A 22,832-nucleotide genomic window follows, 5' to 3' on the forward strand; every position below is an offset into this window, starting at 1 on the left:
TGATTGGATGGAGTGGGGGTTTCTTCTTGTGAATGTGCAGTGTTTGAATCATATACCGCAAGGCAGGGTGGCCCCTTCAAAAACATCCTTTTTCAAGGGGGTCAGATGGTCCGAAATGCAGGTGAAAGCACAGTTACAAAATGCAAATACGTTAATTTATTTTAAAAGAAAAGAAAAAAAGAAACACTAGCATAAGCTTATTGACATACCGACTCATTTTTATTAATACAATCAAATTCATTTCAGCAATTATTCTCCTGATATTGAGAAGGGGATTTCATTATTTCAGCTGGATACATTATTCAACATCAAACCTTGACAAACAGGGATAAAAAATACAAAGTCATTGCTCCTCAGATAATAGACAAAAAGACATTAAAAACTAACAGTTATTTGCTGTGCTACCAATTTGGTGCGTGGTTTTACAAGGAGGCAGCATGTGTGTGTGGTAACATTGACACATTTCAGAGAAAGAAAAGGGACCTGAAGCTGTGACAGAAACAACGCCTTGGCACTGAACAGCAATGTTTCACAACACCAGTAAGCACCGATCATGATAATGGGTTAAAAACCAGTAGTAACTGTACACTACAAAGAGGTTTCAAGTCATTTCTTTCCCATGGTGCGCAGACCAATCATGTGTACCTTTGACTTTCCTTATGTTAAGTTGTACAACAGCAGAGCCAACATGATTGCTTGCAGTAAAATACAAAGCAGATGTTAGTTATATACAAGTCAAACAAGTCAAATTTCCAAAATGACTGATCTCCTCTTCGGTAAATACTATACCACAGCTGAAAGACGATATTTCTTTTAAGTTACAGCCAGAAGAACATGACTCCTTCCCCTCCAATGGCTGTACAAGTGCCTTGAACCAACACCATCTGCAACAGTATCATCAGCCACCTGCAGTTGAGAGCTGAGACCTAATGAGCTCAACTCGGTATAGTTGCGTCTGAACTGGTTCCACTGGAAAAGACCCTCCGTGTGTTTTTTTTTTTGTGTCAGACTACTCATGGAGCGCATCACAATAATTGAAGAACGAGTCATGTCAAAAATACAAAACATTCATTTCCAATCTACCCAAAACAAACAGAAAAACAAACAGAAAAAAAAGCACCCAGATTGACTTTTTGCCGACCTAAAATGTTTGGATTTCACATGATTGTTCGCAAAAAAATACAAACCCCATTCTAAGCCTTTGAGTAAAAACATACGCTTATCGTCCAACACTGAATTTGACACACCGTGGATGAGCTATTATTAATATTCGACAGTTCATTTGGGAATTTCTTAGAGAGGTGTATAGAATATTCAACTGATCTCAGAAGTGCATCGAATAATTTAATGTGTGTTGGAAGTCCAGGAGCCCCATCTAGTGGAGTTAATCAGGAATAGACGCATTTGAGACCCCAATAATTCCCATGGGGAAGACAGTTCTCTCTAGGCTGTACAGGAACTGGTGTAAGTCAGGTTAGGGTTCCAGTGGGACTCAGACACTAGGGGACAGGTCATCGGAGAAGGATTGCTGTAGGGATACTACTGTATGTGGTTTCCTGCGTGAGCGTTGAAAAAAAACCTGAATTCACCGTACCCTACAAGAGGAAAAAGAGTGGCAATTAAAAGAAACATCATTTCTAGTTGTTTTTATTGCCAAGGGAGATCTTTTAAATTGCGTAGTAATTCATTATAATTGTCCCTCAACAAACCTGTGCTATACGCTGTCCATATCGTCACTGCCGTTGCCCTCCTCCTTCTGAGCCTCTCCGTCACTGCCAGCTTCCTCAACGTGAGCCAACATGTCCGCCATCAGAGCCTCCTCCAGCCTTTTCCTCACACTGTACACCAGCTCCTCCTGTTTCCTACACAGCAACACAACAGGAAACAGTTACAGTTGGCAGTTACAGCTGCCTGTGAAAGCTACTGAACCCAACACAGAACAGATGGTGTATTGATTCCACAGTCACTTCACACACTCGACTCCCTCAACGTCCAGTGGATGAAAGAGTGACAAAGAAAACCTCTTCATGGTCATTTATAATTTGGAAGATTCCCCCAGTTTTTCATTGCAGCGAGTAGCTGTTGTGTTTGAGCATATGAAATGGAAAGCCAGTCTCTCGCGCACTGGAAAAACAGATATTATATGACATGTTTCACAGGCACAGATACATGCTGACAAGGTTTTTCTCAAAGTGAAACAAGTTTAAAAAGGTGGAGTGTTGGGGCGCCCTTAGCTCAGTTGGTAGGGCGTCCCCCCCATGGGCCTCGGCCAGCAGCGAACCCGGGTTCGATTCCAGCCCGCGGTCGTTCTCTGCATGTCACTCCCCTCTCTGCCCCATTTCAACTCTGTCTCTACACTATCAATAAAAAATTAAAATATCTTTAAAAAAGGTGGAGTGAGCAATTCTGGCGAATGATGTTGTCACTACCTGTCTGTGTGTGTGTGTGTGTGTGTGTGTGTGTGTGTGTGTGTGTGTGTGTGTGTGTGTGTGTGTGTGTGTGTGTGTGTGTGTGTGTGTGAGATGAAAGAGTTAAAACACAGCCTAGGCTCTGTAAATGGGCATGTTGCAAGCTACGGTGGGCCCCTTTGCCTGTTTACATACCAGTTAACAGAGCCTAGGCTGTGTAGTAACACTGGATTTTTTTTCTGCACTCTGTACGGACAGTGAGGAGATATTCACTGATTTTGAAAAAAAAATATTTTAACAACAGCCATTGTCCAGAATCACTGCCGATACATTTAAAAGGGGATCCGTGCGTGGAGGTGTTCCCTCCCCCCGCCATTGCCCACCTGATGTCCTCATCTGTGACGATGAAGGCCTTGCACAGCGGCTGAGTGGTGTTGAGCCAGACTCCTGGGTTCTTCTCCACGGCCGCAGACAGCTGGCCGGTGATGGGCGCCGCGCTGGTGTGCAGAGCGCTCGCGATAGCAGAGAGAAGAGTCTTGTCTGTGCAGCCAGGGCCCACGCCTGAGGGAAAAGGGCAGTTAGAAGACATTTTGAAGGAACATGTAACCGCTGCTGAGAATTGGTTTCATTTAATAAATATAAGAAATGGACTGTTGTTGAGCAATGATGCATGTCATTTCAGAATATCAGTTTATTTTTTTCTGAAGAATCAATGATTAACTTGTGTATCTAACCTTGCAAGCCTTTGGGTAGCTCCATTGTTTTTACCAGCTCCTCTGCGATGTCATAGGCATTGAGACCACCAAGTTTCTTCTCCCAAAATAGCTGCAGAAAATAGTAACAATTGAAAAAAAAAGAAAAAAGAATACAATATAATTAAGTCCAGCATCATCATATTCAAACTCAAAGCTTCCTAGTTGCACATTTGGTTCCAGAGCGTGCAGCATTAGAATGGACAGACATACAGTATCAGATAAACATGTGTTTCACATTTGGGAGGATGTTAACAGTAACAGAATGAGGCAGTTCACCTGTCTGGGCTGGTCCACAGCTTTCTGAGGATCCGTCTTCACTTTGTTGTTCGGGTGGTTGGTAACCTTGGTAACAGGCTGCTTAAAGATAGAGGCCGTCTGTCTGACCGGGAGCGATGTGTTCAAGTCCGGTTTGCCCTGAACATATATGAAAACGCAGAGGAAGGGTGAGCAGAGGACGCACAGGAGTATTAGAAAAGGAACAGAACCATTGTTAGTTCACAGAACTGAAGATTTCCACATCGCAAGAAGAGTGTTTTATTTCCTTCTAATTCATCCAGCTTTTAGTTGCGTCTTATTTATCTGAAAATGAGACCGAAGGACAAAGCATGCAAACTCCCAACTACATTAAAGCTAAGTAGTAGTTTAGTTTAGCTTTAATGTATATTAAATTCTTATTTATGCAAGGATGTTTCACAGGCTGTGAACCATATAGCCCAATACAGTTTAATTTGTTATTTTTCAGGTGCTAAACACAGCGTCCAGTGGCTGGCCTTTTGCCTCACCTTGTTCTGGTTGTTGTTGTCATAGCGCAGTCTCTGACGGTTCTTGTTCAGCTTGCTCATCAGCATCTTCCCCGTGCGGAAATCAAAGGAGCTGAGGTCCATCTGGTTACCAAGGTAACGGGCCAGCTGAGGCTTGCTCCGAAACTTCTTCCCAGATGGACTGGTGAGGAGGAGGAGGAAGAAAGAGACGTGAGGAAAACCACTATAGTGATATCAGCTCTAACAAATCAGAGACATCAAGACTGACATGCCAAAACGTAGGTAAAGGGCAGATGAAGCTAAACAGACAGGTCAAACTTCAACAACACTTAAAAAGGGCAGACAGGAAAAATTACAGACAAGGTCCAACACAACATGCAACAAGTCAGAAGCAAACAGAAGCAGAGCAACATTCAACTGACCAATGGCACTGAAATCAAATCACTCTGTGAAATGGATGCAGTTTGGAAATGAATAGGCTACTTAACCTAAATCCCTGTCATCTCTTACAGGGTGCAAACATCTTAGTATATGGACTAGATATGACTTTATATAACACACATTCAATGAGCCTACATTGTATAGAGATAGTAGCCTATCTCTAAGAACCAGTGGGCACAATGTAAACATGGCAAAAAATGTGTAACAGTTGACCAAATGTTTCAGAGTGGAAACATTGTAACACCACTCTTTAGCCTGGCAATGACAAAATAAACTGTGTGTGGATACGTGCTAGTAGGCTAACTCATGCAAAATGTATCTTACATCACACACCACAGTAAAACACCAGTAGGAGTGTATATAGTTAGCCTACCACAAGCTATACAACCGACCCGCCTCCCCCCTCTCTTGCCTCTGTTCCTCATCTTGCTCTTCTCCTCTGCTAAATGATAAATGAAAACAAATCTGGCGTTGTTGATTTACTTGTTGACTGGGAAATAAAGAGCATTAACTGATATGACAGCGGGTTTTATTCATCACAGGGCCCCGTCAGGCGTGAGCTGCTGCTGTTGCTACCACTACTAGCCTGCCCGGTTGGACCGCTTCCTTATTATCCCAACATTAGTGAGGAGGAGAGTTGGCCTGGTTGGCCTCGTTAGCTACCCGGCAGAAAACAACCAAAAAAAAAAAAAAAAAAAAAAAACTTTATAATGTCCCCTCTTTAGCATATTCCTGTCTGTTTAAGTCCACGAACTGGGTGTCTCGTGGACCTATAAGTTGTTCAAGCCCTCGTGCGTTTAGTACCTAAAATAATAGACATCGCTTTTTCCAGCTGACAAACCCGACTTTCTGGTCACTTCTTCCATTTTCCAGCCCTTGGGGAGAGCAGTGCAATCCCACCTTTTCTTCTCCATTTCCCAAGCGAGTATCTTAAAAATCCACTAAAAGTTACTGCGAAATAGCCAGAATGGATTTTTTTTTAAGGGAACCGTGTCGATATTTTTTTGGACGGCAGGCCTATCGCTTCTTACGCTTTTGTTTCGACCATATTACAACGTGCGTACTCAGTAATGGGATCTCCCTGCTAACAACATCTCATCTCTTTGTCGTCGCGCAGATCGCTCCGCCCCGGACATCAGCCACATCACTACCTGCCCGTCTCACCGGGGCACAAGGGCTACATCCGCAAGGAAAACATAGGACAGAGCGGCCGCGGTCCAAAACTCCGCTAGGCAGCAAGGACGAGACAGGAACGTGACAGGTTCTGACTTCAGAATAAAAGCACTCCTCGAACATGCGATGGCGCACATGAAGTTCTGTTGCCTACTACCTCTCTGAATTTAGACTAGGCCTATGTGAGAGAGAGAAAGTTCATTCTTGACCATGGTCCAAGGGTGTAGACCTATGATAGTTTGAGAAAGGATAAAATTGCATGTTCTCCACTAGGCTACATAATTATCTTTTAGTTTTAATATTCTATCTAGCCTATCTTTTGTTTTCTCAAAAATGTGGGCTAGATGACAGCAAGAAATTCCCAATTAAGAACACGAACATAGAGCTAATCCCCAAAAATAGTCTACGTTTAGTAGGCCTATTTTGTATTGAAAAGTTGTAGCGGAAGACATTTTTTTCTATTGTACGTAGGCATAACTTGGTGTAGCTTGACGCGGGTCACCAAAACATCGACGTAAACCTATGGGGAAAATAAATTAGGCTATTGCTACAAATAGACCGTGAATAGTAATCACGCAAATGCAGAGACAACAATCATGAACGCCGCATACTATTTGTCAAATGAAGTAAAATAACGTCAATTCACTTGCCGTCTGCTCAGTTGTCCTACTAAATAGGCTATGAAAGTTTCATGTTACGTGATCCTGGAGAGAGGTTTCACCACAACTATGTCCACCGTTGTCATTCAGACTTGCAGCCGGTTTTTATGAATGAGACAAGTAGATCTAATCTTTAACACGGACACCATTTTAAACGCATATCGTGCATATATGGAGGCTTTTTGTTTGTAACAATAATGCGGACATTGGATCTGCCTTGCGCGATTAACATCTAGGCTATGTCGAAACGGTATACTGTCGACGCAGTACACCGACTCCATGCTTAATTCAACATAAGCTGCAAATGTCTGGAAAATTGAACCGCATTACAGTGATGCTAAAGAAGCCCCGACACCTTAGCTGAACAACCAGAGCATTGCTATTTGCAAACGCGAGACCACCGAGTGTCTACCTTATCGATGATACACACACTTTCCCAATATATTTTGCAAAAGACACATCGCGCATCAAACGCTGCGAAAAGAATTAATGCCTGCCTTGATTGTTTCATAAACATAAACATGATGTACTTACTCGTTTTTATCCATCTTGAAGACACTATCTCGTTTTCTCCCTGTCGCTATGTTAAATCCCTTCTCCCCTCTCCTCTCTCAGTCAGTCCCCTCCCCCTTTCGATGGGAGAAATGAAAGACATAATCCACGCAAATTTCCCAGTCTGGACGATAAAAATTAGCCCAATGTCAGAACGAATATTATCTCCTTTCAGCTTGAATTACCACTTTATTATCAGATAGGCCTAGTTTACGTGTGCGCTTTCTTCAATACAAATCAGTTTTTTTATTTCAAACTTTACAGTACAAAGTCATCATCAGTTGGCAAAGAACAGGGTCTACAAAGCCACTATTGTACAACAGCCCCGTGCAAAACAGTAAGTAGGCTACATTCATTTTTTTAAAGGGAAAAAAGTGTAATTTGGAATCATACTGAACTCACATATAAATACTGAAAAACAAATAAATTTATAACAGATTTTAAGACATCTCTCCTAGAAGTTTAAACAGAACAGTTATAATGTTTCAATGTATGCAGAATAATTTGACACGTTGGGGTATATTTAAGATTTATTCACATTAAATAACAATGGATAAAGAACAGTATTAATACAGAGTGCATCTTGTTGTCCAAACGGCTAACAAGCCCTCAGCGACAATCGAGCATCCCCCTTACGCTTGCGTTGTGGAAGCAATCAACCTATGTGCCCATTCCCTTGCTCTGGTCCTGTAAGCAGACACATTAGCAAAATGTACAGAAACACATTGGTTTTGAAGTGTAGAAAGTACATCCTTCCTGTCTCATGAGTTTTGACTTTTGACAATAATGCATCCAAGTAGGGGTTTAGGGGACTATGATGGGTGTGGCAGAGGAGTTGAGATGGTTAGGAGAACGCCAAACACTTAAACAGGGCTAGGAAAAGATAATAGTATACTTAGTATGTCATATAGACTGGAAAGTATGGATACCAATAACAACATTTGAACAAGTGTAACTGATAAACACTGAATATGTGATATTGCTGTTTTTATTAATACAATTTTCCAAACCTTTATTTGATCAATTATTGACCTAGTTTCTATTTTTAAAACTTGTCTCGCCCCTTTGGAAAGCGCCTTTATGCTTGCACGCCTGTCATCTAACAAACTTAAAGACCTATTTCACCTGGTGGGAATCGGAAGGATTCATTATATTATAATAGCGATTCATTATATTATAATAGCGATTTTATAATGATATGTTCCATATGGGTGAAGCATTCCTTTAAAGAGCAGGTAATGCTTGTCACCAATTATTCCCAGCCTAGAGAAATCTTGGGTTAGAATAAAGAGACATTTCTTACCTCAGCTTTGGGGTTCCCTGTTCAGACACACGACTAAAGTTCCTACAAACTGACTGACTGGTGTAAGCAACTTTAACCAATACAAGGAGTGTTTATTTGAAGGTTCCGAACTGACACCTGGCACGGTATACACCTGTCTGCACCTTATCATGAGTGCATGGGGAGGAGGAGAGGGGGGGCTAAAGCCATTTAACAATTCAAACCTGCACATTGCAAACAGATAAGTGAACGGAAGCTCAGTTACACCATTGTTGGTTGAAATGACAATACACTCACAATTAAGTTATTTGGAACTTTGCTCATCATCACTCTTGAACTTTCCGTTAATGTACGGCACAAAGTCTAGGAATAACCGCCAGTCCGTGAAGTGAATGAGTGCGACTCCGCCAACTGCTCCCCAGGCGGCCAAGTTCGGCACCCTGAGTGGAAGAAACCAAAGGGATTCGTAAATGAGACGGAACCACACACAGTCAGCTGCAATACAGATATCATGTGCCACTTGGATAAGTGTACTCCTTAATTAATGGCAAGAGATACTTTTGCATGCATACTTCCATAGGTCTATGCCCATATGGACATGGTTGTGACTCACTTATTTCTAAAAGGCTAGTGCTAAATTAATATTCTTAAGATATGTAGACTGCAGCAGTCTGAACAATTTGCAGCAGTCTGAACCATTTCTTTGACTAAGCCTACTGATGATTAATCAAATTATGTATCTTTATTACCGGTTGAAGTCCTTGTGAATGATCAAACATGGTTAGTGATTGAAAAAAGCCTAAATGAATCACCAGGAGGGGAAAAAAGTTTTAAATATATTTGTTTTAATTTACATTTGTATTCATTAGCTAAACAGCGGATGCACTTTTGACAAATAATCTTTATAGCTCACTTTTCAGCTGTCTTGTGTGTATGTTGTAAGGTCTATTACATACAGTAGCTGTGCACTCAATATGTTTCCACAGAAACCCATCTTTATGCCATTGACACACCTATGGAATTCTAATGTTAAAATGTGACGCCCATTATGTTAACCACATTAACACACAAAATATGTCATTTCCTTACTGAGATAAGCTCCACTAGGACCTACATGATGGCAAAGGAATATAGCAGTTTTGTATGCCTACCTAAAACTGAAGGCATTGAATTTGACATTTAAAAAAAAAAATAATCTTATTTAGGCCTACATGTTTAAAAATGCACTTAAATCTCTGACACATGTAATTGAACATGATAGGCTACTCACACAGATAAACAGTGCCAGTGTACTGTAGTCACCTTCATATGCGTCATTCACTAACCAAGCTGTTAAAATGTCTGGGTAACCAATATTATGCTTATTAGCCCAGTAAGCTATACTAGCAGGTAAACCTGAAGTTAGCTATTATGCTAAACGAGTCACGAAGAGGGACGTGTTTTGATATTATCGTTTTAAACGTGACGAAAATACAACAACAAAAATCCAAGTACAGCACTCTACTTCGGTTACTGGTTTAACTTACCATGTCCTTAAGATGCCAATGTATTTGGCACCGACGAATTTATTTAGTATTTTCTGGACCATTGTGACCTTCTCCCAGTTGTAGTTCGTTACTCCTTGCAATGTTTTTCTCGCTGATGGCTGATAAGGACCCCGTGTTGCCTCTTCTTATGCCTGTTAATAACCAACGGGCTGCGTGCAAAAGCTCAGGGTCGTTTCAGGACACCATTTCCAAAGGTCTATTTTTACAACACCGAGATCTAATAAAAAAAAAAAAAAAAAATCAGTGTCGTCTGCCGTGGTCAACCATCCAGTATAACCCTCTCCACAGACGTCCATAGACGTTTGACTTTATGAACACAACTGTATTAACTTGTATGTGGTGCTGTCAATGTGGTGCCTTGGTTGCATAATCATGAAGACGTCACATTTGAAGGATTTGTTTCCTCACCGGCTATTGGCAATGGAAAATATGAACAAATTCATTTTCCGAACTACAATAAACCCTTTATTACAATGTTTTCCTTTATTTTCCTTTTATGTATACAATATTCAAAAGCCAGACATTGGAAAAGGTATAATCTGTTATTAAAAATGGCACATTTATTGCTACATTACTGTTATATACAGGACAGTTCTTAACTATATATATTTATATATATAAAAAGAAAAAAAAAGAAACAGATTGAGTGAGGCACTCAGGGGACCCTGCATGAGTCAACAGTGTCCTCACTCCCCAAGATGTCAGGCTCTGTACCTGTGAATGTATGCAACACTCAATAGTCCTCCCCGTTTTTTTAAGTTCAACAATGATTCAAAATTGTTGAAAGCAAGTGTTTTATTACCGCTTCCCTATACCAAAACAACTTGAAGCCCGTCAACTGAACATTTTCATTCATACTATTGTAATTGTATGTGCTCCTGCAGTGCTCACATTGCTTGTCTGCAGATTTCAAACTGTAGGCTATATGTCAATACTTGTGTTGAGAAATAAGGTGTCCCCCAAAACAAATAATCCGAGTATTGCGCTTGAAGGCTAATGGGATGTTGACAGAATACTAAATGACATCAAGTCAGATTTTACCTTGGGACAAACTGGAAATATTCAGTACACTTATTGATCTTGTAATAATAATAATAAAAAAAAAGCAAAACTTCAAATACAACTCTTTGAAAGAAGTGATAAGAACTTCTCACAAACAGTTATGTCAATGCCATCAAAGAGCTGGAAGAGTAAAAGGTCAGAGGTGAGAATTGTCAATGGAGACTAAATATACTGAAAGTCACTGCAGCAAAGGGCTTGCACTCTGATATACAGAAATCTAAAATGCTCCATGTTGTTATAGGCTTCAGCTACTATACGGAAAAGAAAACTCACTCCCTCCCTACATTGAAATTGAAGCAACACACACACTGAAACATGTTAATGTGCATCAAAAACAGACAGTCAGAGCCAAAAGCAGCATCTCTTAACCCCGTAATGTCAACTGATTAAACAATATAGGGCAGATAGAAAGAAAATTCATGACCTGGACCCATGACCTTAACTAAAACAGCAGATTGGACAATATAATCCAGTTGAATTAGAAAAAAAAATGAATAAAAACTAAACAAGATCTACGTAACATTTATTTATTTTTAACTAGATACACTGAAAGAAAATCTCTTTATACCATTTAAACTTCTTCCTGAAAATTGAAAAAAGCATTAGGAGAAGGGAGGGTTTGGGGAATGAACAAGTACCTCTTTAATCTCCATGTTAAATGAAATGATATGGTTCACAAGATAAAACTGTCTTAAATGAAAAATACAAGTTCAGGCACTGATAAGGTATCACTCTCCCATCATGTCATTTGAAGTATTGAGAATGAAAAGGCCACACTATTGATTTGTATAGGTCTTTTTCTTCATCTCTTTTTTTTTGTAGAAATTAAACACACAAAATGCTTTACCTCCCATTTGTGATTACATGTTGGTAAAAACCATTCACAACATGACATGAGAATAAAATCACAATAACACTGTTTTGTTCTCCATATTATCCATTACCTTACACCCAAATACCGACGTCTGCCTTCAAAATAAATGTGCAGGCTACTAAAAAGTGAGCAGCACACCGAGAGCCACTTGCTTGAGGGCAGACATTAGAAAAAGGTGAAATGAAAACTACTACACTGTACTGGGAGGGGAGAAGAGGAAAAAAAAAAAAAAAAAACGACAACCCAGGAACACGACTTTGAAAATGAAGGTGATCCACATTTGTATGGTAGCTACATTCAAAAACCAATTGCATAAGTACTGTTAGAGACAAAAATCCCTTCCCACATTTTTCCTCTGTGCCTCACTGCTAAAGTAAGAACACTTCAACGGGACCGTGGCATTAACGCTGTCCACATACCCCCAAATGGAAAGAAAGAAATTCATCTGGGTAGCCGATAGGCCTTCCAACTTCAACAGGAATAAAGGATACACCAAACGCTTTCAACATGTTTCATCCGTTGACCCTCATTTTCTGCCATCTCTGTTCAATTTTGAATTAATTTATGAACAATTTCATTTAGATGTCACATATCCCCTTATTCAGCTCATCTACAATACACTCTAAACTTCAAACTAATATTGCCATTTATGTAAAAAAATCTACAATGTATAGACTAACAAAAAATATATATTTTTATATATATTTAAATTTTGAAAAATGAAACGTATCAGAGTAATGTATGAAGTGAATTTACACGTCACACTTCTCTCAGTAAGAAACGTGAGAGCAAACTTACTCAGGAGGAAGGTGAGGGGCAGTAATTCAGTGGGAATGCTCATTTAGGAAAAGAAAGCCTCCATTACAAAAAAGGCTTGTCTGCTTCAAACAACTGTGGACTGATTGGATCCTTTCATCACAAGGAACCCGGATTTCTTACAAATGTTTTAAAGAAAATCAATTAAGGGGAAAACTTGAGCTGATAAAGTCTGCTGGCATTGTCAGAAAACCATTTCAATTAAGTAAGAGCACTAAGTGGTGCTGATCACTTAGCAAGTGTCTCAAATGGCTTTTAGACTTTCAGGGACTGAAATGCACAACAGGTCGACACTTAATTTCCAGCCTAAACCTTTTACAACTGTGCTTAGTCGTGTCTATGTATGCTTTAGTACACAAAGCAGTACAAACACCTGAACTATGACAAGGGATTACTGGAATAATTCTAGTTTCTGATTCGTGGTCAATAGGAAGAACAGTTTTGTAGCTGACAGACTCTACCACTTGGATAATTCATAACCCTCTAGGGAAGGAGTCTTCTATTCCAGGTCTCCAGATGCCTTGTAGGGTGAGACCAGGCTTCAGTCAGAGACCGCTCCTAGGTCAGAGTTCCCGTCTTTTATAAGCTGCTTTTGGACAGTCAAAACCTTGACCTTTCCCTTGTGACCTTACCATGGCTTCCCCCCTTAAACATTTGCTGACAAGCTCAAGGATAGGTCACTGTGTTTAGACAATTCAACTTCATCTGTGGGCTTGGTTACATAACATATGTAAGACTGTACCATCACGCTGGGAATGACATACATTAAAAATAATTGCTCATACACATAAGCAATCCCTCACAATAAATGTTCCTCGCATGTAAAGCAATTTGCTTAAATGTCAAATAGAAAACATGTAACAATTAGGCACAAATCCTTGATTCAATTTGTGTTTGTTTAGGTCTCCTTTCTTTCACAAGAGCACCTCTCGGCAGTGTGTGAAGTCCCAAATTGTGGCAGGACAAAAAGTACTCCGGTGTTCCATCATCTCGTGGAAACCAAGAAGAAAAAAAAAATCTTACATGTATAAAACAAAGCAAAACTAAAAAAAGTTCTTCACATTTGAGCTTGTAGTCATGGTTGGGAGTGCGACAAACAGGCTGTGTCAGTTTTGGCAGTATGCATGTGTGTACGAGTGTGAATGTGCATCTTGAAACTTGAACGGACAATACACAGACATGTCCACATATACACACACACACTGAGAATAATGGGTGGAAGAAATCTGTTAAGGCCACATCCTCTGACAGCCAAGGAAACACCACCAGATCTGCAAAAAGGAAGGACCACAAACAAAGTTATAGTATTCCTTTGTAACAAAGAAATCAACAAATCATACGGGTTAATATTCCTCCAACCCTTCTTATTTTAAGCCATAATCCTTAAGATTCTACAGCAACAGGCAGCTAATTGATGAATTTTTATTTTGTGATGTTTTATTTAGTGGTTTTCACTGTGAAAGTATACCATTCTGTACTGGATTCAAGTTGCCCTTACGAGAAATCAGCTCTATAGCAAACCAAACATGTTCTAATTCTGCTACTCAAGAGTGGCTTTTATTGTAAAGAAGTCACATTAAATAAAATGCATCTGTCACTGCAGTTAGTGCAGACAGTAAGTATTCACCAAGATGCATCTACAAAAACAAGACAATGGTCGTTTTTTTTCCAACACCATTTTTTTCTTCAAGATATTGCAGGAAGTAATGAAATAAGGAGATGTAGCCACAGTGAACTGTGAACAGGGAACTGCTCACCTCCAACTCTGTATCAAGGTAACCAACTTTAGGGTGTCTTGCCAAAGTGTCGATAACTACAACTATAATGATAAATTGCACTTGCTGTTACCACCAGTAACCATGGGTGTTCACAAAACCAGACCTCTACAGGATTATAAATTGAATACAACAGAAAGTAACATTCAGATAAAATACTTAGAATTTAAGTAATTATTAAAGTATTTAACCTTAAGTAGCCAATCTTCAAGGCTTACCTGGTGTTACATGTGGCCAACTGGGTTGTGACCATCTCCTCCCATACTTGGATGGCCTCCTGAGAGCTGCATGGCTGCTTCACCCACCACCCCAGACACCTTCTCCTCCTCACGGCGTTTTAAACATGCTGCCTTGGGGTTAAGGTTGCGCTCTGATGGAGTAACAACAACAGGAAGAGGCTTTCTCAGTACAAAAGAGCAACAAACTGTATAGCAACATACTGTATATGTACATAACATGTGCTTTCCATCCATGATTTGCTGCTTTCAGACTGACCTCTGACTTGTTGTTCTAAATTGAGGATGACATTGACGGCCTGGTGCAGGATGAGAAGTTTGGTCTGAGGTTTGTCATGGCTTAGGTGTAACTGGCACATCCTCCCAAGCTCCTTGAATGCCTCGTTGATGTCCCGTACTCTGAGACGCTCGCGGGCATTGTTAGCCACTCGCCGCTCCTTCTCACGCTCCAACTTCACCTCAGGGGGAAGGTCTTCGTCATCCTCTTCATCTAGACTAGAAACAAATGGGACACGAAATGATGAAGCCACAGGCAGGAGGATGTTTAAAAAATATACCATAGTCTTCAGTGTGGCATTTAGCTTGAGGAATGCACACCCACACAGTTGACCATTTGAGAAGTTAAATGCAAACATTAAAAAAGTGAATACTGGAAAAACATTACCCAAGAATCAGCATATCCCACTGATGATTATCTGATCAAAATGTTGATTCCAAAAAAGTTGGATATGTTCACTTGAATTAATATACTAAGCTGTGTATGTATGGTTTCCTTGAGTGTTTGTCATCAAAACATCTTTGATGATTGTTGTTTGTATAGTTTCCAATTGTACTGTTTTGTTGAGTACATGTTTTTTCTATTGTTTTGCTGTTCCATTTTAAAATCTCAAAACTAATTGAGTAAAATTACAGAAATACTTAAAAACAGTGATAATAAAGTTGAGAATGTCATAACATCCGATTACCATGATTCTGCCAAAGAAAAATCAGTTTTTTTAACAAGCTTCATGAACATGTGCTTTGAATAATGTCTGGCAAGAGCCCACAAAGCACAATAAATGTATCCTCTATTGGAGAAACTTACTCATCATCTCTCTCTGTAAGGTCTGTAAGGCTAGAGAGCATCTGGAGGGTCAACGCCTCCTTTCTGAAAACGTAACATGAAGGGAAGGGGGATTTCAACATTGTTAAATACCTATCGTAGTCTGGGCAATCGGGGGGACACACAGGACAGCCGAGATGTGGAACCTTGCAGCAGACATTTCTAATACTAAATGGGATCCGTTATTTTCTCATACTTTGCAATTGTGACAAGAAAATCTCCACCGCTAGGGGTAAAAATTGTTTGCGCTAAAATGTAACAGCGCAAAAACTAGTCAAACTAAAAGACTTCCTTACCTTGATCTAAGGCGTGCTGCTTCTTTTCGCGACTCCCTCTTTTCATCATCAGACTTATCTGCAACAGATGAGTTTTCATCATCCTCTTTGTCTTCTCTTTTGATGTCTGAGCTGCTGGAGGAGTGTGTGGAGCGGGCCAAACCAGGGAGACCTAGGGACACAGATGGGAGGATTAGATCACCATAACACACCTTTCTGAGAACGGGATGTAATAAGCTGAAGAGTGAAGAAAGCTAATTATATAAAAGCATCAAAGAAGGATGTTCAAATACATTTAAATGTATATTTACACAACCATTGCAGCAAAAAAAATATATACTGATTACAATACACAGCCATGGTTCCTCAAAATACAACACATGCTATTATAATGCACTTCAAACTGAACAACAGCTGATGGCCACTTACTGGTAAAGCCCTCCGGTTGGCCAACTGAAGGTGTGGGTCCAGAAGCATGATTGCCATGCAGAAGAGTGCTGCTGGGAGGAAGGCCTGTGGGCTCCTCATGTTTCCCTCCCTGCTGATGAAGGTGGAGAACCATGATGTGAAACTCACAAGGACGTAGCACAACTACAGCCCAACAAAACGGACTCAAAAGGTTCCTCAAACCGAAACGCTCTGGTCCAGCTTGAAGACTAAGACTTGTCTACAAGTGTCTGAGAGCAAATGTTCACCCAATCATGTGGCCAATGTTATGAACAAATACATGATGTTACTGTAATAACACAAATGTGTATTTTATTTAACTCCCTCAACATTATGCATAAAATACTATTTACTCTCTAAGGCTTGCTATTTTACTTTTTACCAGCAGAGGGCACACATTTTACCATTTTGACATGTTTTGTTCCTCAGTAGTAATGCAATTTTGTTGTTGTCATAGACTATCAATAGTCTGTCAGACGCACACATGAAACAATGTGAGCAGAGTAGGTGCCTCACCATAGCAGGATGTCTGTTGCTAAGGGCAAGGCTAGCATTGGGGAAAGCTGGAGAGAGGCCCCCGAGGCCCCCGTTGTGTACCGAGGACAGCAGGCTGTGCATGTCGGAGTGTGCGCCCTCTAAGCCGGGGCCCTGGCCCACAGCATGGCTACGCAGGACATGGATGGCCTCCTCCAACCGGTCCTCCAGTTTACTCTGCTATATTAAAAGTAGAAATGCTTAAATGTTTTTGAGAAACAACAAATGTAATGATTTAGACAGTACATAAGTATGTTACAGTTCACTCGATCATAATAAGCCAAACAAGGCTGCAAGAATATATCGCAACCTCTTGCTTTATATATAGTCTAGTAGAACATACCAGTGCATGTGGTTGCCCTTCATAGCTAGGTGTGGTTGGTCTCTGCCACTGAGACTGAGCTCCTGCGGAGGGAAATATTGGCGTTTAATGGTTATTCTGAACTTTACAGCAGATGGAGCTACAGACTAATTTCTCTGCTGAACATTTAACATACAGAGGATACGACTCATTCATTTTTCTGTACCAAAAACAAGCGTGCAATCAAACTGAACAAGTTAAATACATGTAACTGATGTAGGTATTATGTGCTTAAAATTGACATAACTACCAATTTTTTGGTTTCACAAGTTAGAATAAAGCCTACGGTAAAACCACCCAAACTCAGTTTAACAACCTTCTGATTAGCAAAATTTACTCAGCTTTTAGGTCGACATGAATCGTACATCAAAGCAAGGTTGTTACCAACTGATGTCAGTAAAATCAAGCTACTGTATTCTCAATTAAAAAACTTGTTCTTGAAAGTGCAAATCTCTTTTTATTGGTGTTTAAGATGACATTATAGGGTAATTGGAAAATAATGTATTTAGTGGCTTGAGACCCTCAACAAAAAAACTAAAAAAGTCAAGTACTAACAACTTTACACTTATTGGCCCTCATTTATCAAACTTGCGTGGAAACTGGTGCAGATTCTGGCGCAAATAGCTCCCTACGTCAGGTATCGCGTGGGATTTATCCAACAGTCGTATCTCGCCAATCTCAGCGTACGCCAGGCCATTATTGATAAATGCGGCGGCTGAAAACAATCGTATCACGCCCCTATATTTTCTCAGTTTAGAGGCCTCGCCCAGAGGTTTTACGACATGGATATGCGCATTACGGCACAGAAGAGGAACTTCTCTGAAGTAGAAATTGACAGAATAACAGCGAAAGTAGAACAAAAAAAGAGTTTCATTTCGGAGAATTACAAGCGGCATCAAAGAACGACAGAAGGCAGCAGTTAGCAAGGAAATAACTGCTGCGGTCAACAGCGTTGGTGTTGACAACAAACGATCTCCAGCTGAGGATGTTGCATTTTAGGTTTACATCATAGGCTATCGCTCAAATGCTATAAAACAGCATGTATATTATAAGTGGTAGAGGAGAAAAAGACGCACTAACTGTCCGATAATGGTCCCCATAAAAGAAATACACATCTGCAGAGATTTGAATTATTAGAATGTATTGGCTCTTTTAGATAGCACTACTCAAAAGGGGTTTAAAAACTAAAAATAACACATTTTGCGTTTTACTGCATGACAGCATGCGCTTGGCACGAGTGGTCAGCCCGGCCGTCAGCTGCACAAGCCGACCCGGCAACGATCAGCTGTGAGAGCGCCCACTGTCCTGCTCCACCAGCAGATCGGAAAAACGTGCCGGTGGAAATAAATCGCTCGCTTAAGCGATCAATGACACATTAAAAGAGGAACTAACATCTAAAAAGTGCATCAAATAAATAAAATATTAAGCTGAATGTTGTGCCGTGTATTTTTTTTATCATAAAGAGCAGTGTAGGCCTACTACATATTTAATACTTATGCTAACATTTTGAATGAATGCAGCCCCTGTGCCTCAGTGTCCCCCCTAGCTGATCCAAGTCGGAGACAACTGCCCTTACGCAGTCCCATGCAGCGCTCCTAAGTGGCCGTTGTGCGCACTATTGAATCAGCTCTCCTACTCAGTTGCACACCATAAGCTGCACATGTTTAAGTGATTAATATCTTTATTTCGGTCTGAGCAAACACTGCATTTGTATTATCTTCTAATAATTGTCCAACAAAGTCATCGGCTACCCGGCACAGCCTGCACTGCCAGTCCATGCTGTTTACAAACTTGCGTACACGAGCTGAGAGCTGGCGTGGGATTTGAGCGTATCCTACGCTCACGTCCATATTGATAAATGCCGAGGTTTGCGTGGAAATGTGCGTACACCCACTTTTCTGGTCTATGCAAGGTTGATAAATGAGGGCCATTATCTCCATGGGAAAATTAAACTGTACCTGCAATAGCCTGAGGAGATCCAGGAGTAGATGGAGCGGAGGGGAAGTTATTACTGGTGTGGTCCGACGGGTAAATCTGAAAGAATTAACCAAAAAGACCATATAGCACACCTTCACAATGTATGACATTGATTTTGAGTTTATTCGAACAGCATAGTTCAAACTAGTACTATGGATTGCACAATTGTCTGTAAAGTGTTATATATCCGTCATATAACCTTATTTAATGCATTATACATGTTATTTCAGTATACATATTAGGTCCTTACACTTCACTGTTTTTTCCTTGATAGGATGGGTATTCAGCATATTTTAGAATGAACATTCATCTGTTTTTGATTAAAATAATACAAAACAACTGATGGAAAATCGTCAGTTTCACAATCCTCAGTTGAATTTGCAATTATTTGTTATTTCTTCAAATGTATTATCCAGCATCAAAGATTTTGACTTTTGGAAAATTGTTATTTATTTCACAACACTATTTTAAAAAACCAACAACAAACAGAAAAGAAACTCACTGAGGCAAGAGCCTTCCCAATTTCATCTCCTGAACTGCCAGCTGTGGTGCCTCGGTTGGCTGCAGAGGCAAAATAAATAATGTGAATCAGTGACCTATTCATTAGTTTTTGGAAGAACGAAACATATCAAATGACCATAGGAGGTAAATCTGATAGACACTACCAAGATACTTGGTGTGATAAGTTAGTTTCCTACCCATGATTCCTTCTCCATTAATGGTGGGTGTGTGGTTGTAGGTGGTGGGGGCTGAATGGAAGCCGTTGACTTCGCTGCCGTGCAGAGGATAGTTCTGTGGGGACAGAGGCAGGGGATGACGCTTCTAGAGAAAAGATACAAGTAGCTTCGTAAGGCTCAACGACCCTCACAGAAAAATAAAACAATGAGACAATTGCATTTAGCTTAATGAACGAAGATTAATGCAACATTATTCAACTCTGTATTATCTAAAATGTTACTAAATAGATTAATGCAGATGACACTTTTGAATAAAAAAATGTATTTTCAAATGTATCATATCATTTCCATACAAACAACATTAGAAGATGTGTGCCATAATGAAGAAAGCAACAGAAAAGAAAATAAAAATAAACAAACATGATGACCAGAAAGGCTAGAATGGGGTTTAGGCCATTTCTACCCACCATCCTGTCCTGTGGGTTAATTGCAGAAAAGGAGCCTGCTTGTCCAATGTGAGGAGAGTTGCCCAGCATGGCAGAGTAACCAGAAGACGACCAGGGGTCTTCTGAGGAAAGCAGAACACGTTTGTAAATTAGAAACGCCTTCACAAATAAAATTACAGAACAAAGTTACTCCAGGGAGACTACTGGAAAGGTTACCTTGCATATAAAAAGAGCCGGGGTAGACAGCTCCAGGCTTAGCACCGGGATATCCTCCATTGTCTCTGGCATACTCGTCACCAGATGTGGAAGCATACACCTAAACAAACGTGCAGACACAGTGAGCAATATGGGATTTGTACAATTGCTACCATATACTTAAAACGCTACAATTCCATTTTTCTGGTATTTAAAAGAAAAAAGATAAGAACCTTGGACATAATTATAGACAAAGTATTAGGTAATTAACTCTAGCCTTGATTGTGAGATCCCATTTGATTACACTAGCTTCATATGGCCACAAGATGGCAAGAGGGAGTCTGCCGGCTGTTGAGGCAGGCCGGCTCCTGGCCTGTGGAGGAGAACACAGCGGCCATGCCATGCTGGGCACAGCGACGGCTTGAATCCCAGTGCACACTTCCTCTTACTCCCAGGACCCCAGTGACATCGCACTGCCTGGCCTGCAGCCCCTCCCTATAACACACTCAGTGTCCACTCGCACACATACCATGCATTCAGTGAGCCAACACACACAACCATGAACACTCCACTTACAATACCCACTAGCACTGCCACATTCAGGGCATCAACACAAGGTTGGATTACTATAAACATGAAATCAGACGGCTCCGAAGACATGTTATATTGGCACCTTAAAGAGTCCAATCACACATCCTTTCTACATAGGGCTAACAAAAATGGATGCTGGGCCCTTACGCCACATTACATGTCTGCACTCCAAAAGCTACATACAATAGACAGACATAAGAAGCCCCTCAGTTTCCCCAAAACCTTTAGCCAACACTTGGTCTGTCTTTTCCTCTCCTCCACTGTAGTACAGGGCAGATATAGGAAGAGAATGGAGGCTATGCTGCAAAGAATGCTAATCCAGAGAACGAATTTTTTTCTGTAATTTGATTTAACAGGGAGAAGTGGAAAGGGAATGGAGAGATGCACTTCTAATTACAGAGCCATCTGCCTGTTCCTGGACCACATCCAACTCCACAGGCAGCTGGGCTGAGGAGAGGGAGCGAAGAGAGGGAAAGAGAGAGAGAGATGGGGGCTGGGATCCAGTAAGCAAGAGAGAGAGAGAGCGCAAAAGAGAGATATTGCAGTGGGTAGGGGTGGTAAAGGGGCAAAGGGGGGGATTGAGAGGAAAAAATTAAGGCCCTGATGATTTATGAAATGGGTAGAGAGATAAGGGGTGTTCAGGGGGGACAGGAGAAGGTAATCTAAATTACTTAAACAAAGCTTGATATGGCCAGGGGAGTGTGAAGGAAACAGGGGATTTAAAATGATCACGGTTAATTCAGGGGAAAACATGACGGAGATGGCTTCATTTAACAATAGGCTTTGAGTTGTTCTTTCACAGGGAACAATGTCGAGTGAATCCTGCTGCTCTAAATGGGAACAGAGAACTACACAATGACTGCTGCTGCTGGATAATTGTATTCTCAGGAAGAAAGGGGATTTCTAGGGTAAAATCCTCAACTAATAGGGATTGAATGTAATTCAGGTTATGACCGTGTAAAGGTCTCTACAGTAGGAAAACATGGGTTGTCGTGAGGGGCGGGAGTACATGAAGATGAACATCAAACCACTTTGAATCGGTCTACTGGGCAACTAGGGGGCGGAGGAAAAGTCCATTCAGGTGTGCAGCACTTTTTGTTGATCTGTCAAAAGCTTTTGATACTTTAGATCACCATTTGCTTTTAGAGAGGCTGCATGAAATTGGTTTTGATTATTCTACATGTAGCTGGTTTAGGGACTATCTCTCTGATAGACAGCAGTCAGTAAAACTGGGAAGCTACCAAACTGAGTTTTTAACAGTTACAAATGGTGTTCCGCAGGGCTCAATTTTAGGTCCAGTCCTATTCACAATTTACATCAATAACATTGTTTATCACTACAAAACTGCCATGCCCATTTGTATGCGGACGACACTGTACTGTATTGCATTTCTGATTCAGTGCAACAATCTGTTCAGAACCTACAGAGCTCGTTTAACACCCTGCAGAACTGTCTAGTGGATCTCAGGCTTGTCCTTAATACAGAAAAAACAAAATATATGTGTTTTTCCAGAGCAAGAATTACACATTTTAATGATCTTATTATTCACACAAATAATGGATATCATATTGAAAGAGTCACTGAATATAAATATCTTGGCATCTGGATAGATGAAAAACTCTCTTTTACATTTCACATAAAAAATCTTGTCTGTCGTCTGCGACAAAAGATTGGATATTTTTATAGGAATAAAGCCACCTTCCCGTTGTTCAGTAGGAAAAGGATTATTGAGGCAGTTTTTATGTCTGTCCTTGATTACGGTGATGTGGTTTATCGGCATGCATCTCGTTCATGCCTTAAACTCCTAGACTCTGTATTTCACTCTGCTTTGAGATTCATTACAGGAGATGCTTATGATACACACCATTGTGTTTTATATGAAAAGG

The 22,832-nt window shown here is 40.5% G+C and overlaps 2 protein-coding genes across 8 annotated transcripts in view; both read right to left on the reverse strand.

Annotated features, from left to right (window-relative positions):
• Window positions 1-197: 197 nt before the first annotated feature.
• mbd3b (methyl-CpG binding domain protein 3b) lies at window positions 198-6,786 on the reverse strand. 2 transcript variants are annotated; one of them, XM_080032331.1, is made up of 7 exons: window positions 6,732-6,786; window positions 3,946-4,105; window positions 3,440-3,577; window positions 3,143-3,233; window positions 2,792-2,969; window positions 1,710-1,862; window positions 198-1,595 (listed from the first exon to the last, which is right to left on the reverse strand). In XM_080032331.1, exons 1-6 carry the CDS (start codon window positions 6,743-6,745, stop codon window positions 1,715-1,717), a joined length of 729 nt encoding a protein of 242 aa, XP_079888457.1. In that variant the 5' UTR covers window positions 6,746-6,786; the 3' UTR covers window positions 198-1,595; window positions 1,710-1,714. The 2 variants fall into 2 exon arrangements, with proteins under 2 accessions (XP_079888457.1, XP_079888456.1); XM_080032330.1 differs by lacking the exon at window positions 6,732-6,786 and adding an exon at window positions 5,170-5,441.
• A 3,251-nt stretch (window positions 6,787-10,037) lies between these two features.
• tcf3b (transcription factor 3b) overlaps window positions 10,038-22,832 on the reverse strand; it is a 32,104-nt gene continuing 19,309 nt past the window's right edge. For 2 of the 6 annotated variants that reach the window (XM_080032901.1, XM_080032896.1), the window contains 13 exons: window positions 20,377-20,476; window positions 20,182-20,282; window positions 19,736-19,829; window positions 19,540-19,598; window positions 19,019-19,094; window positions 17,043-17,104; window positions 16,682-16,879; window positions 16,148-16,259; window positions 15,740-15,890; window positions 15,426-15,488; window positions 14,601-14,836; window positions 14,324-14,475; window positions 10,038-13,601 (listed from right to left, as the gene is read on the reverse strand). In XM_080032901.1, the coding sequence (XP_079889027.1) occupies window positions 14,330-14,475; window positions 14,601-14,836; window positions 15,426-15,488; window positions 15,740-15,890; window positions 16,148-16,259; window positions 16,682-16,879; window positions 17,043-17,104; window positions 19,019-19,094; window positions 19,540-19,598; window positions 19,736-19,829; window positions 20,182-20,282; window positions 20,377-20,476 (1,398 nt within the window). In that variant the 3' untranslated portion in view covers window positions 10,038-13,601; window positions 14,324-14,329. The remainder of the gene's footprint in view (window positions 13,602-14,323; window positions 14,476-14,600; window positions 14,837-15,425; window positions 15,489-15,739; window positions 15,891-16,147; window positions 16,260-16,681; window positions 16,880-17,042; window positions 17,105-19,018; window positions 19,095-19,539; window positions 19,599-19,735; window positions 19,830-20,181; window positions 20,283-20,376; window positions 20,477-22,832) is intronic. The other 4 variants (XM_080032898.1, XM_080032899.1, XM_080032897.1 and 1 more) reach the window with 4 other exon arrangements.

Source organism: Ammodytes marinus, assembly GCF_949987685.1.
Source record: "Ammodytes marinus genome assembly, chromosome: 8".
NCBI classification, from domain to species: domain Eukaryota; kingdom Metazoa; phylum Chordata; class Actinopteri; order Uranoscopiformes; family Ammodytidae; genus Ammodytes; species Ammodytes marinus.

Excerpts from the sequence above, each read along its gene's own strand:
- mbd3b (XM_080032330.1), bottom strand. The coding sequence starts at position 5,279 with ATGGAGAAGAAAAGGTGGGATTGCACTGCTCTCCCCAAGGGCTGGAAA. Across the intron at positions 3,578-3,945 it reads ACAACAACAACCAGAACAAG|GGCAAACCGGACTTGAACAC; the intron begins GTGAGGCAAAAG and ends ATATATGTTCAG. Across the intron at positions 1,863-2,791 it reads GTCACAGATGAGGACATCAG|GAAACAGGAGGAGCTGGTGT; the intron begins GTGGGCAATGGC and ends GTTGCTGTGTAG.